At 35.2% G+C, this 15,530-nt stretch overlaps 1 protein-coding gene across 4 annotated transcripts in view; it reads left to right on the top strand.

Annotated features, from left to right (window-relative positions):
* Positions 1-15,530, top strand: part of PRIM1 (DNA primase subunit 1) — a gene marked incomplete at its 3' end in the record, with an annotated part of 21,081 nt that extends 5,551 nt beyond the window's left edge. For 3 of the 4 annotated variants that reach the window (XM_081061519.1, XM_081061517.1, XM_081061518.1), the window contains exons 3-14: positions 162-319; positions 4,450-4,556; positions 4,628-4,701; positions 5,496-5,632; positions 6,040-6,098; positions 7,081-7,190; positions 7,662-7,750; positions 8,078-8,219; positions 8,974-9,043; positions 9,464-9,555; positions 12,167-12,265; positions 14,008-15,530. In XM_081061519.1, the coding sequence (XP_080917645.1) occupies positions 266-319; positions 4,450-4,556; positions 4,628-4,701; positions 5,496-5,632; positions 6,040-6,098; positions 7,081-7,190; positions 7,662-7,750; positions 8,078-8,219; positions 8,974-9,043; positions 9,464-9,555; positions 12,167-12,265; positions 14,008-14,027 (1,053 nt within the window). In that variant the 5' untranslated portion in view covers positions 162-265. Of the gene's footprint in view, positions 1-161; positions 320-4,449; positions 4,557-4,627; positions 4,702-5,495; positions 5,633-6,039; positions 6,099-7,080; positions 7,191-7,661; positions 7,751-8,077; positions 8,220-8,973; positions 9,044-9,463; positions 9,556-12,166; positions 12,301-14,007 lie in introns of those variants that run through there. The other variant, XM_081061516.1, reaches the window with a different exon arrangement.

The following is a 15,530-nucleotide window of genomic DNA, read 5'->3' as shown; positions in this document are numbered from 1 at the left end:
TGTAGTAAAGCCCTTCAAATGAGGGACTACATTTTTTTTACATGTAGCACAGTGTTGGGCACAGAGGGCTCATTAAAAATATCTTCTCATTGGTTAATGTTATAATGCCCTGAGCTGAATGAAGTACCAAATTAACTTTAAAATGTACGTTTATTTTGCAGTGATAAAGAATTACTTTCAACACCGTGAATTTTCATTCACGTTGAAAGATGATATTTACATTCGCTACCAATCCTTCAACAACCAGAATGATCTGGAAAAGGAGATGCAGAAAATGAATCCATATAAGATTGATATAGGCGCTGTATATTCTCACAGAGTAAGAAATCGTTTTGTTATGTATTTTGTTTTGTTTTGTTACACCAAGAACCCCTAGCGGTTTTTTTTGTTTTGTTTTGTTTTTTACCCCTAGAGTTTTGAGACAAAATTTTTAGAGTTTATTCTAGTTGAAGAGCCATAGTTTATTTAACTGTTTTTGCAAGTAAATTGTAATATTTTTTTTATTCTTGGACACTCTACATTACCAACTAGAAATCATTGAATTGGTTGTATTCTCACCAAATCAGTGAATTGGTTGTATTCTCACTAAGACAAAAAAAAAAAAAAAAAAAATGAGTATCTGGATAAAAGACTAAATGAGGAAGTCATCCTGGTTTAAGGGCAGGCAATTAAAAGAAAATTACATTCTCCCAGCATTGGAGTTATTTATTCCTTTCATACTCTGATCTGTTCTATTAGGAAATCTAATAATATCTAAAATCCAATCACTGCTACCAGTGCTACTACCATCATCATCACCTCTCATCTGAATTACTGGAAAAACTTCCTAACAATTTGCTTCTATAGACTCTAGAGCAGGGGTGTCCAAACTGCGACCCGTGGGCCAACTGCGGCCCATGATCTATTGTTAATTGGCCGCAGCAAATTCCAAAAATATATTTAGTTTACTTAAATAAACCAGGTGAGGCAATACGTACTTCACCTCCAGTGAGTGGCCCGGCTGTTTGTGTATTTTACCGCATATGGCCCTTGGTGAAAAACGTTGAAAAAAGTTTGGACACCCCTGCTCTAGAGCCTATTTCTCAAAACAGCAGTCAGAAAGATCCTTTTAAAACAAGTCCGATTCTGTGATTCCTGTGCTCAAAACCATTCTCCTCCAGTGGCTCCCATTTCACGCAAAGTAAAAGCCCCTCACTCACTCCGCTCCTGCCACACTGGCCCTTGTTCAAGCAGTTTCACTTCCTAGAACCCATTTCCCTAGATATCTTGGTTCATTCCCTCACCTCCTTACAGTCCTTACTCAGAGAGGCCTACTGCAACCTGCCACTCCTACCCCCAGCCGCTGATATAGTCTTAGTGCCTAGAATAGTGCTTGGCAGAGAGAATACACCATAAATATTTGTTGAATGAATGAACGTTCCAAAATTGCCCTTCTTCCTCTCCTTAAAAATGTACATGAGATAATAGCTTTTGGGTGGAGCTTTTTCATGTGTTGTATAACTTGTTTGTCATATAAATTCTCATTATTTTACAAAGAGAAAACAAGGTTGGAGAGCTTAATTTGCCTTAGGTCACACAATTTCTAAATGATAGACCTAGGACCTGAACGAGGTTTTCTGACTAAATCCCCAAGGAAGGGGAAAAAGAGATAAGAAAAAGCAGGCAGGAAAAATGCTTTGGAGCAGTTTACTCGTCTTTAGAGGTGGAGATTAAAACTGAAGTCTCTAGAAAGGCCAGGGTGTCACTCTATTCCTCCCCAACACTGGGAAATACCTCACTTTTTTACTGGGCCAAGACAGAGGTGTCTATAGACCTTTCTCTTTTTGTATTTTGTTTGTGATTTTTATGAGTTACATATGCACATAGTTTGCAAAATCAAGTATGTGTATTCATTAGGCTTTTTACTTAAAAAAATAAAAGTTCTCTTACTTTTCCTCGTTTCTGTTCCCCAGAGGCAATCACTTTCTTTTAGCTGATTCTTAAGGTATTTGTCTCCTTGTCTTTAAATAACATGCGTATATGTCTTCTGTTTTTCCATTTCAAGCATTGTCTACTGACTTTCCATTCTAGCAGATGTGGCTTTAGCTTTTTTTTTAATCTTATCCCTACCCTCACCACACATACAAACTTCCCATTCCCATGCTCCTGTTTGTTCGATTAAAAATTATGGTTAGATCACAAATTCAACCCCAAATTCTTTGACAGTTGTCTAACTCTTCCTAATTTAGACACCCATCAAGTAGTTTGTAAATCTAATTCTGAAGGAATTTCTCCAGTCTTCCGATTACCCAACTGGACTGATTGCTTTTTAAGTCTGATGGGTAAGTACAGTATGATCTTATAATCATTTTGGTTTCTTTTCACCTCTCTATGTTGGATCCCCAGTTGTCCAGATCCTATGTTCTCTTTTTTTGGTTTACTCCTTTGTTTTGGTAGAACACATTTTCCGGGAGCTTCCTGAGAAAGGGCATATGGAAGACAAAATATCTCATACTTTCTGCATCTGGAAAATGTCTTCATTCTACCTTTACGCTTAACTAATGGTTTATAAATCATTTTCCTTGAGAATTTTGGAGATTGCTACATTATCTTGTTTCCAGTGTTGTTAAGACTAATGCCATTCTGAGTCTTGTTCCATTGTGGTGGACCTGGAAGCTCTTAGGATTTTTTATCCCCTCTATCCTTAGTGTTCTAAAATTTCATGATGGGCCTTGTGCATCTTTTTTCATCTATTACGTTAGATAATGAGCCCTTATGATCATGAACTAATGTCCTTCAATTCTGGGAAATTTTCATTGTTGTTTTTTTTTCCAAAATATTTTTCCTATCTATATTCTATAGTCTCTCTAGATATCCTAAAATCAGATGTTACATGTCTTAGACTAGTCCTCTAATTCTATTTTTTTCCTTCTTGTTTTCTATTTCTTTGTCATTTTGCTCTACAGTCTGGAGAAGTTCCTCAGAAATTTTCATTTCTGCTATTATATTTTAATTTACAGGAACTTTTTTTGGAGCATCCTGTACTTTTTCCATTGATATGTCTCAGCTCTCTGAAGAGATCAATGATAGTTTTTCAAGTTTTCTTCTGTTGCACAGTCTGTTTTCTCTAAGTTGCTTCTTTTTTTTTTCCTCTTCCCCCCCACCCTGCCTCTTTTATTAGATTTCCTCATGTCTGTTAGTTTCTTGCTTTTTGCTTTTATTTAAGAACAGAGTACTAAAAGCTGCTTGGAAGCTCTGTACAAATGGCTGAGATTTCTTCACTACAGGGTGATGTGGCTGGTCCATTTTATTGGAGGGAAGGTCTAATGTCAGTTTCTCTATATCTTTGCTGGAATGAAAACGCTATTAGCGTAGAGATCTTTGTTTTGATCACTGATCTATCCCTAGAGTCTATAACAGTGCTTGACATTCCTGGTCAGATTCTTCAGAGAGGAATCTCCCAGTCTCCTGCCTGGAGTGGCCGTGGAAGGGTATAGAAGTGGGGGGAGAGAATTGTGTCTCAACATTCCACATGTAATTGTCTGATTAATCCCCTAAATATCAATTCAAGACAACCTTCTTCAACTGTGCCTGTTGTCATACACCCCCAACCACCCCCCGTCCAGATACCCTCTGTTTTATTATCTCCAGATAATAATTCTGGTCTCTGCCCCGCAAACGGAAACATAGTTGCCCAGCTCTGCAGAGGAAGTGTAGGAATCTGGGAAAATAACTGCTTCACAAATAGATTTTTAACCAGTCCTTCTATTTTTAATCTCAGCTTCACCACCACATGTACATTCACTCATTCACTCACTCGCTTCAGAGATACCCATTGTCACCTTCTCTGAGCCTTTTGGGGATTCCGAGGTATAAGTTGGGTTGTTTACCTTTCCTTACTGAGAGCTTTCATGGGTCTACATGATTTATAAAAGTCATTTTTGTGCAGGTATGAATGGAGTAAAATAAGTATCTGTTTTCAGTCTGCCTTTACTACCTGGTAATCCATAGTCTCAAAGGAGCCTTACAGGTTGAGCCAAAGGCTCTTTTTGATCTTTTTGTTACTTACATGTCCAGCAACAAATAAAGGTCCTTAAGAACACCTTACAATAGGGCATTAATTAATTGTATGTACTTTTCCTTATCAGAAACCTAAAAAAGCTTTATAATTTCTATTGATCAACAAATATTTATTATACAATGTTATATGTCAATTATAATATACCTCAGTAGAACTGGAAAAAACAAATATTTATGGTAATATGTATTTACCAAACCCTGTTTTAAGTAGATGCAAGTTACACTATCATAAATTCTGGATGTATACGAATTAATGAATTTTAACTGACAACTTGGCATTACATGGTTTCTTCACTTCTCTTTGGCCACTTTTTCTGTGTGGATAGAAAATAAGCATATTTGGCAGCATGGCAGCTCTTATAGCAACTGATTGATATTTTATACTTGTAGCCCAATCAACATAATACAGTGAAGCTGGGAGCTTTCCAGGCTCAGGAAAAAGAACTGGTGTTTGACATTGACATGACAGATTATGATGATGTGAGGAGATGTTGTAGGTAAGCACCGCATGCCTCGCTGGGAGGGTGGGTGATATCATTGACAGTGAGTAATGATGATTCTGCTCTAGTTCTGCAGACATATGTTCTAAGTGCTGGACCCTCATGACCATGGCCATACACATCATTGACCGAGCATTGAAGGGCAAGTACTGGCAGTGTCTAAGTGAGGTCAAATGCAAGAATCTGTGTTCCTCAGAATATTAGTCTATTTATACCTTTTTATAATCAAATCCCATAAATTTCTAACATGTTTTCTTAAAAACCTATGATGGAAAAATAAAAGATTAGAATAAAGGTCTAGTTGAAACTCATAAAGCTATGATCAAACCAGTGAGTTTTTTCCGAATTCATTCATCTATTGAGTAACTCTGTGTGCTAGGTACTGTTCTAGATGAGGGAAATATGAAAGAGAACAATTCTTACCTCAAGTAGGTTATGCAGTCTAAGAAGGAGACAAATAAGAAAATTGAGGATTACACTTGTGTTAATACGTACAGGATGCTGTGGGGACATAGAACAGCAGGAGTGCATACAAGAATGGGAAGAGATTGGATCAGAAAAGGCCTCCTAGAAGAGGTGATGATAGGATGATAATAATGGTTAACTCTTATAGAGGAGGCTTATATGCCAGGTACTGTTTAGGGCACTTTAAATTATTAACTCCTTTAATATCCCTAGGCTGGGTCTTTAAGGATAAATGACAATTGGTCAGAAAGAAAAATGGAAGTGCTGGGGCAGTAAGAAATTCTTGACAGAGAGACCAGGATAGGTAAAATCATAACGGCAAGAATTTGGGGGTATAGGGGGCCACAAGGAAGTACAAATAATTTAGTATAGTTGAGTACATGGGAAGAAGAGGTAAAAAATGAAGCTAAGGAAGTGAGCAACCGGGAGTTTATAGACTCCTGTTTTAAAACCTATTATTTCTCCCCTCAGAGGACTTTGGATTTAAGCATCGCCTCTGGGTATATTCTGGAAGAAGAGGTGTTCATTGTTGGGTCTGTGATGAATCAGTCAGAAAATTGTCCTCTGCTGTACGTTCAGGGATAGTTGAGTATTTGAGTCTTGTAAAGGTAAGATCTTCTTAATGATAATTTACATTTCTTTTTTGCTAGATGTTACCAAACCTGGTATGTTTAGTAACAAAATTAAATTGTATTTTATAGCATCCACATTCCAGTGTAGGTGATTTTACCAGTAGATCCATTAAAATCATAGTCGCTACTTTTTTTTAAAGATATTTCCTATTTTGTTGTAAGTATTCTCCTTTGTGGCAAAAAGAGGGTTAGTTTACTTTTCTAGTTCAATTATATCAAGTCAAGTTAACCCAGAAATTTACAGGTATTGGGGACTATAAAATAGCATACAAGCTTATATACTTTGACAGAATTGAATCAGTATCTTTAGAACACAGAAATTTTTTAATCTATGTTATATAATATATAAATGAAGGTCTTATTTTGGATGTTTTATTTTTCAGGGTGGTCAAGACGTTAAAAAGAAAGTTCACCTAAATGAAAAAATTCACCCTTTTGTCAGGTCTGTTGGTAAAGACTCCATGCAGTTTAAGTTGTGTCCGATTTACCTGCATGTGCTTGTAGAATTATCAATTTTGTCTACGAAGGTAGCATTTTACAATAATAATTGCTAGAGTTAATTTATCTGTTTTAAGCTGTAGTGTTCATGATAGGTGCTTTCCAAATGTTCTCATTCGTCTTCCCAACAACCTCATGAGGTACATGATGATCTCTCCACTTGCAGATGAGCAAAGTGAGATTTGGAGAGGTTGTATAATTTGTTTGGCATCACACAAGTAATCATTAAATTCAGGATTCATGTCCTGAATTTGGTATCAGGTCTGCCTGATACCAGAACCCATACTTTTTCCATTGAATTCACTACTTCTCTAGGATAGTGGAGAGAGTATTGCATTAGTAGTAAAGTCCCTATTCTGCCACTTTCTATGCCCTTGATAAAATATTAGAGCCTCCATTTCCTTATCTGTATAATGGGAAGAACAACATCTACTCCATCTATCTCAGTTGTGACAGATTAAATGAAACTGTAGATGTGAAGTCTATTTGCAAATTGCTAAGCACTATATAATTGTTGAGATATTAAAACAAGCAATTCAGAGTAGAAACTGTAGATTGTATCCCACATTCTACTACTGATGTATTATTTTGTTGTCCTGAATTGGTTTCAAAAAAGAGGTAAACCTTGTTACATATTTATGATGTTACGTATCTACCCTTGTTACATATTTATGTTGTTATTAACCTTCTAAGTTGTGGAGTTTAAGAAGTAAACATTTCTTGAATATCTATTGTAAGTCAGGTACTATGCTAGTTTCTTTTCCCTTAGTGTGTCTCATTTAATTCTCATAATCCTGTGAAGGGGTAGTATCCTAAAGTTCTAGAAATTCAGTGAAAATAAGCACTAGCCTCCCAAATGACAACAAAAGCTATGTGGGGTATGTGTTGCTAATAGTATTGGGACTTTGTATTTGTTATTCCTACAGAAAATCTATAAACATAATAAATAAATACTTCAAGGAATATGCCTTGATTGATCAAGATATTCTTGGAAATAAAGAAAGCTGCGATAAGATTTTAGCCCTTGTTCCTGAAAATATCCTTTCCCAAGACCATTTCTATATGAGCTACTTGTATTGATCTATATTATGTGTTCTGCCTGCATAGTCTCATACTTATTCTTATAAGTTTAATCTTTTTTATATAAAATATCTCCTGTAGTTCTGCATTTTTGTATCTCTATCCTTGTATATAATAAGACAAGCCATTTTATAAATATTCTCATTATGGAAGTTGATCCTCCTAGAATTAATGGCTATTTAAAGAATGCTGAATCATTTAGTCAAAATATGTACAGACCAGGGAAAGATTTTATATTAAACTATATTGTTATTTTCGCATTCTTTGTCATATCACTACTGTATTTTTACAGGGGCAGTTTTTAAGGATATGTATTTAATATTTGCATTTAAGAAAACAATAATTAGATATCCTTCTGGGAATACATGAGAAAATAAGTTGTTCATTGATGTGTCCTAAATGAATATGTTCCTTAATGACCCATCACCAATTCATGATAAGCTTCAGCAAGACTTCCAAAAGCATCACAATTCACTTCAGCGTTGGGAGGAAGTGAAGAAAATAGCCAGATGTCCGGTATATTCCATTGAAATCTGTATCACAAATATAATAATGTAATCTTAATTAAATGCTGATTGTTTTGATTTTTAAGATGGTTGAAGATCACTTTTTAACACTTTTAAAAGAAATCCTCGGGGTGGCCAGTTAGCTCAGTTGGAGCACAGTGCTCTTAACAGCAAAGTTGCCGGTTCTATCCCCACATGGGCCATGTGTGTGGGCTGCGCCCTGCACAACTAGATTGAAACAACTAGGTGACTTGGAGCTGATGGAAATAAAAGTTAAAAAAACAAAATCCTCAAAGGTTCATACTGATCCTCATGTTAGACTTGCATCTGCTTTTAGAATAACATCAAAAATGACAAATGTGGACCCTGGCTTGACTATGAGATCATGCTCCAGTACTGTTTTCCACGACTGGATATCAATGTTAGCAAAGGAATCAATCATTTGCTGAAGAGCCCTTTTAGTGTTCATCCTAAAACAGGTACTATGTAAAGAAAGTAAGGAAAACTAAAAGAAAAATGAAAGTTATTTTTTGTTTTGACAAGTATGTCACTGGGTGTGAATATATATGATGTCTGATATTGAAGGTTGAAGAATTGTTCTGTCAGCTAATACCTAAGCGTATTGTTAGATTGTTGATTAGTAGCTACCAGATGAGTTTCTACTTTCTAGTATGTAAATAATTTTCAGTTGGGTTTCTGAGGTTCAGTGTTAGAATTAAAGTTGGAAAAGAACTTAGAAATTACAGGACAATAGCTCCTGTTTTACGGATGAGGAAACAATGGCCCAAGAGATTAAAGTGACTTGTCCACAGTTTTAAAACAAATTGTATCAGAACTAGGAACAGTTCAGTTTTTAAAACTCAAAGTTTTGTACTTTTTCTACTATACTGCCTCCCTCAGTGCTTTTTCAATTGTTATAGCTTTCCTCTTTTACATTTCTCTTAGATAAGATTTGATGGAGAAAGGAAAGGAAAGAAATAAGAGCAACTAAGTAATAGCTCAACAGTCTTTCATACCTATTTTTTGGTGTTTTTTGTTTTGTTTTGTTTTGTTTTAAGAAATAAAAGGCACAATGTGTGAAAGTACTTTTAATTTATATTTCTAAATATTGTTCTTACCAGAGAAGTCTAACCCTTTTTCTAAACCTTAGACTAACATTTAGCCAAAAATAGGTTGTAGGTGGCAGCCTATAACAATTTGTATTTCACAATTATTAACTTTTGGTTCTTCCAGGTCGAATTTCTGTGCCTATTGATTTACAGAAAGTTGATCAGTTTGATCCATTTACTGTTCCAACCATAAGGTATATTTCAAATCATTAATCACTGTTTTTGTTTGATTATTCTGAATCTGAAGTCGATTGGATTAGATCTCTTCCAGAGAGGCCGTATGATGATGCCCTAGTAGAGCAACATTTCTAGTGAGTCCACAGAGCACAAGTTTTTCAGCTGCTATTAGGCAAGAAAAAGATTTTGAAGTTCAAATAAGTTTGGGAAATGCTGACTTAAACAGATTAAAAGTTCTTTATGCAAGATTTCCCAATCTTTAATATGCTAATATGCATGAAAAACTCCAGGAAGAGATTATGGTTTTTAGAATATCCCAAATGTAGTTGACCACATTATTTTTTCACATAAAATCTTGTGGGATTCATGTGCTATGATACACTGGGTAATGCTGACTAAGAACCAACTTTAAAATTATCTTATTCTATTATGTGTAGCTCCATCTGCCATGAATTAGATGCCATTTCCACTAATGAAAAGGAAAAAGAAGAGAATAAAGCTGAATCCGATATCAAACATAGAACCAGAGGTAGGTTAATATATTAAAGTCTCACTTTAACATAAGCTTTTTGTATAGACATCCTACCATTGCTCCAGTAATTAATTCTTGTATTAAGCCGAGAATGGATCCATGTTTATCCTGAAACCAGAACAGTAACAAATATTACAGCGGTATTTCTTTTCTTTCTTCAGCAATTGCCCAAATGGTGCCTTTTAATCCAAATTGAGACGTCAAATATTTACTAAGCAATATCTAAATGCCAGGATCTATGCTGTAAGATTAAGTTGTCAATTAGTATTGATAGTTGTTTGAATCTCAGTCTTAGATTCAATAGCTATTTATTTAACAACTGTGTATGCAATACTTTTATTCTTTGATGTATCCAGATGAGTGTCATGGTAAATATATGTAAACTGTGATTGAATTGTATAGTCAAGAATTTGAAGAAGCTAGGGAATTTATAAATCTTCCTGCTACCGTAATGGAATTCAAACCTTATACCAACACTCTAGAGACACTGTAGTAATTGAGTCCAATAGCACTTTCTGTGATGATGGAATGGTATGCATTGCCAATATGGTAGTCACTAGCCACTTGAGGCTTTTGAATACTTGGAATGTGAGAAACTGGATTTTTAATTTCATTTAATTTTAATAGCCACATATGCCTAGTGACTACTGTAATGGACAGTATAGAGCTGTGATCTCTGATTGACCTTTTCTGGTCGAATGTTGCTACCCTTCTTTCAAAACACAAGCTCAGGGGCAGCCAGATGGCTCAGTTGGTTAGACCATGAGCTCTCAACAACAAGGTTGCCGGTTCGATTCCCACATGGGCCAGTGAGCTGTGCCCTCCACAACTAGATTGAAAACAATGACTTGACGTGGACTGACGGGTCCTGGCCCCAATATTCCTCAATAAAAATTTATTTTAAAAAAAAACAAGCTCAAATATCACTTCATCTATTCCACCTCTAACATACTACCTAAACATAGTACATTCCACTATTTAATGTTTAAAGAGTGATTACAAGTATTCTGTTTAAAATATTTGAAAAATGTCTCCAACATGAAAAAATAAACTGGAAAAAGGAACTCAGGGAAAACAGACGATGAAATGAACAAAGGGAACCTTTAAAAAAAAAGCTTGGGGTGGCTGGATGGCTCCGTTGGTTAGAGCAGGAGCTCTTAACAAGGTTGCCAGTTCATTTCCCACATGGAATGGTGGGCTGCGCCCCCTGTAACTAGATTGAAAATGGCTACTGGACTTGGAACTGAGCTGTACCCTCCACTAGATTGAAGGACAACTACTTGACTTGGAGCTGATGGGTCCTGGAAAAACACAGTTACCCAATATTCCCCAATAAAAATTTAAAAAAACTAATATCCTCAGAGAACAAGAGAAGATAGTGCATCCACGAAGTAAGATCAGAATACTATGAAAAGAAACACTCATAAAACAAGAAAGAGGTCTTAGAAGTAAAAAACGTGATCATTAGAATAAAAAGTTCAATGGAAGGGTTGAGGAAAAAAAGTTGAGATTTCCCAGAAATTAGCACAAAAAAGGATAAGTTTGTTGTGGTTGTGGTTATTGTTGTTTTAAGGAGGAAAAAGATAAAACTAGAGGACTACTTCAGGAAACCTATTATCTGACAATGGGAGATTCAGAAAAAGAACAAATAAAACAGGAAAGAAATAATTGTCAAAATTACATAGGAAAACATCCCCAAAATGAGTCCTTTATTGTAAGGGCTCAGCATTATAGGAAAACAGACCTATGCCAAAGCAGAGTTTGAAATTTCAGAACAGTGAGAATTAAAAAAAAGATCTTAAGAGATTTCAGACCCCATCCTACTTCCACTCTCCCCACAAAAGCTACAGAGATCAAGGAAGAATAGCCTTGGATTTCTAAATAACAATGGAAGTGTTCATTAGAAATGGAGGTTAGAAAAAAAAAATGGTTGCTATTCAGTAGGATGGAGAGGTCAGAATTAGGGCAGGGAACTGATACTTTTTCCATTATAAAACCTGCTAGTACTATTTTACTCTTTTTAACAAAGTACATATGTTACTTTAACAGTGTTTTAAAATTTAATACTGTGTCTTTGTGTCTAACACAATAGCCATATGTGGCTATTAGCATTTGAAATGCAGCTATTATTAACTAAGGAACTAATTTTTTAATTTAACTTGAATTAATTTAAATTTTAAAATTGATGCTTGATTATATTACTGAAAAACTTTTATGTATATTTGGGTATATGAGCCTACTTTTTCAACTGTATATAATTTAAATCTAAATATAGATCAAGTATTTCTGATACTATAATATCCAAACTGAGATGTATTTTAAAGTACAAAATACTAGATTTCAAAGACTTAGTATGAAAGAGAATGTGAAATATTTCAATTTTATTATATTTTAAAATAATATTGTAGATATACTGGGATAAATAAAATATTAAAATTAATTTCACCTTTTTAATGTGGCTACTAGAGTGTTTAAAATTACACATTTCTTATATTTCTACTGGACAGCATTGGTCTAGAGAATTCTTACAAGAAACTTAAAGTTAATACTTTCATGTTGTTCTTGCTGCCAAAATGCTAAATTATAATGCATGGTCTTTATAATTTAGATTATAAGAAGACCAGTCTAGCTCCTTATGTAAAAGTTTTTGAGCAGTTTCTTGAAAACCTGGATAAATCCCGAAAAGGAGAACTTCTCAAGAAGAGTGGTAAGACTTTATACCTTTCCCTTCTAGCTATTTAGATCTTAGTATGGGTAGTTTAAAGCATCCAGTAAGTGAGCAATTTTAGAGGTCTAGTCTTTGCCCACCCCCAAAAAGTTATTGATTTATCTTACTGTCCTTAGTGTTTTTGAAAATTGAGGTCCCTTAATTCAGTTCAATACATATTAAACACCTTCCAAGTGCCAGGTACTATGAGGGAAACAAAGATAAATTACACAAAGATGAATTCCACTCCATGCCTCCTTGCCCTTAGGAAGTACTACCTGGTACAAAAACAAAGAAGTCCAAAATGCTAATAAAGAGATTTTATCTCATTGAAATAACCCGAGAAGATTTCAAAGGGTGATATCGGAACTCTTTTCATTGAGCTGTTATATGAATTCTAATCCCCTATACCAATATACCAGGCCTTGAAGTATGAATAGTATTTCCACAAGCAGAGATTTGTTGAGATAAAGGTACAGGAGTGGAAAAAGGAGACAGATTTTTTATTCTTGAAGGAATAGCAGGAACAAAGGCATACAGGCAGAAAAGCATTGGGTCACTCTAGAGGCCATCAAGTAGTATAGCTAACCTGGAAAAAGACGTGTCAGGAAGTGATGGAATAGAAATCTGAAGAAGCAGGCTGAAGGAAGGGAGTGTAGTTTTGTCTAGAAAGATAAATTTAGCAACAGTATATCTGAAGAGACTAGGAGATAGAAGGAAACTTCAATTGGGCTATTACCAGTAGGACAGTAGCATTGAGATCTCCAAAAGGTGCAAATACTGGAGCCATCCTTGAAACTTGGTAATGATTTAGAAGTGGAGAGATGAAAGATGGATGTAAAAGTGCCACAGAAGCCATGAGAAAGGAAATTTTCAAGTGTCAAATGCACTAGGGAAATGATAAAATGTTGGTATAGGAACTAGAGGGAGGTGCTAAGAGGATAGCAGTGTCAAAGGAAAAGTTCTTTGAATAGGAGAGACCTGAATGTATGTGTAAGGCAAAAGGAAAAAAAATCAGCGGTGAATATTATTCAGGAGATTGATGGATACCATAGAAAACTGTAGCAACATTAGGGACACACAAACTCCTTTTCTACTTCGTTTGTGAATAAAATGTGTGATGGTTAAAGAGTAGTGCCTGGGGCCGGCCCGGTGGTTCAGGCAGTTAGAGCTCCATGCTCCTAATTCTGAAGGCTGCCGGTTAGATTCCCACATGGGCCAGTGCGCTCTCAACCAGAAGGTTGCCGGTTCGACTTCCGCAAGGCATGGTGGGCTGCGCCCCCTACAACTAGAAAGGGCAACTGGACCTGGAGCTGAGCTGTGCCCTCCACAACTAAGACTGAAAGGACAACTTGACTTGGAACAAAGGCCTGGAAGTACACACTGTTCCCCAATAAAGTCCTGTTCCCCTTCCCCAATAAAAGAAAGCTAAAAAGAAAAAAGAGAAGTGCCTAAGATAACGTTCTACTTATAGAAGACACTCAAGTAAGTGCCTATGGAATGAACAATGATGACTGAGCTTGGAAAGCCTGGTTGAAACTGCCATTCCAACTGGCCATATAAAGTCCTTTGCATTCTTCTTCTGTACTAGCTCAGCCTATAATGTGGTCTTCAGCAAATGTGAAAGCAAATTTTTATGCATGATGTGAATTGAATGGAAGCATTAAGCACATCAGAATGTGAAAATAAATGGGCTTTTATTTTTCTTTACTATCCTTTGATACAGATCTATTCTATTTTAGATTTACAAAAAGACTTCTGAAGATAACTCTCTTCCAACCAATATGGATAACTTCTACCTTCAACCAAGAATCAAGTCATTTAATAAATGTGGCAAACCATGTATGCATTTTAATGCTCAAAGCAAAATTTCCTTTTCTTGAGAAATAATTGTATTGAAAAGATTCCTAAGATCACCAAGGGAGGATGTTCAGATTTCTGGAAGAAGCAATAGTGAGAGGAATAAAAGGATTGCAGATAAATTTGTAGAATTTAATATTATACAAAGATAATTCTAAGATTTCTGATACAAATACTTCTACCAGTTGCCATGTATAGAGGTAACTGAGCAGTAATAGGTCCAAGACTTTAATCTCAGCTCACTGGATACAGCCCCCATATTTCTGGAGTGAATACTCTAGGTAAATGAGGGCTTTGTCCTTAAGTATTAGACACTTAAGTTAATTATACCTGGAGTGTGTGTTCAAGTCACTTCCTAATTTTGCTTACTGATATTTTTATAGGTCAGGCCACTCCTCACTGTCCATCTTTTAAAACTCATCTAAATCTACCAAAACTTCAAGATATGAGTTACTAGATTATATGAGTTATTAGTAGAGTATGGTTTACAACTGCAAGTGTAGCTCCTAACTTCTTCCCTCAGAGAATTGGAACAATTACATTAGTCTACACCATAAAGAAACAGCTTAGAAAAAAATAATTGACTTCACCAACATAAACCCTGTTATACTTGTTTTGTCAAAACACTTGAACTTTCTATATATCCAGATACTTAAATTTAATTTTAAACTTTCCATTTCTTCCATATTTTATTTTATATGATAGATTCTGATATGTCAGATTTCTTTTGCCTGGTTTTACAACTGATCTAAACAAAACAGTCATTCTGGTTTGCATTCTATCTTCTTGGGAGCAAGTTATCAGATGGGTACTTTCTATGAGTTATGAAAATTTTCCTTCCTATGCATTTCCTTTTAACACTGTTTTCTCTATAGTTTTTTCTTTTGTCTTTTGATTTGTATAAAACATTTTATAATGCAGTCAACACACTGAAATGCCTTCATTTCTCTCTTCTAATTTTTAAGAAAAAAATATTAAAGACTATTGTGCAAAATTCCTCATTGAGAACTTCTATTTATTACATATTGTTCAGTCATCAGATTTGAAAACTGGGTCAATTGTAATTCCTGAATACAAACTTAATAAAGACTCATTAGTCCATCTTAAGAACTCAGGATGAGAGTGAAAAGACTGGTAACACACTTTCAACTAGATGTGTAAAGCTTCCAATATGTCTAGCATTAAAGTATTTTAGTACTTTAATATTAAAACCCTTGGATAAAAGCTGGTATACTAATCTTCCATTCCTCTGCTTATGGTAGGAGGTGGCTTAAATAACTTTACATTGGTCAAGAAAAAAAAAAAAAGCTCGTATTCTAGCCCATAAAATTAATTATAAAACATACTGTGCTCATGTAAAAGAGTAAATAAATGTTTGTTTCCTGAAGATAGCAGAAACATGCTC

The sequence above is a fragment of the Rhinolophus hipposideros genome (genome assembly GCF_964194185.1).
Source record: "Rhinolophus hipposideros genome assembly, chromosome: 9".
NCBI lineage: Eukaryota > Metazoa > Chordata > Mammalia > Chiroptera > Rhinolophidae > Rhinolophus > Rhinolophus hipposideros.
The sequence above is the reverse complement of the archived record's forward strand: the minus strand, read 5'-3'. Positions and strand labels throughout refer to the sequence as shown.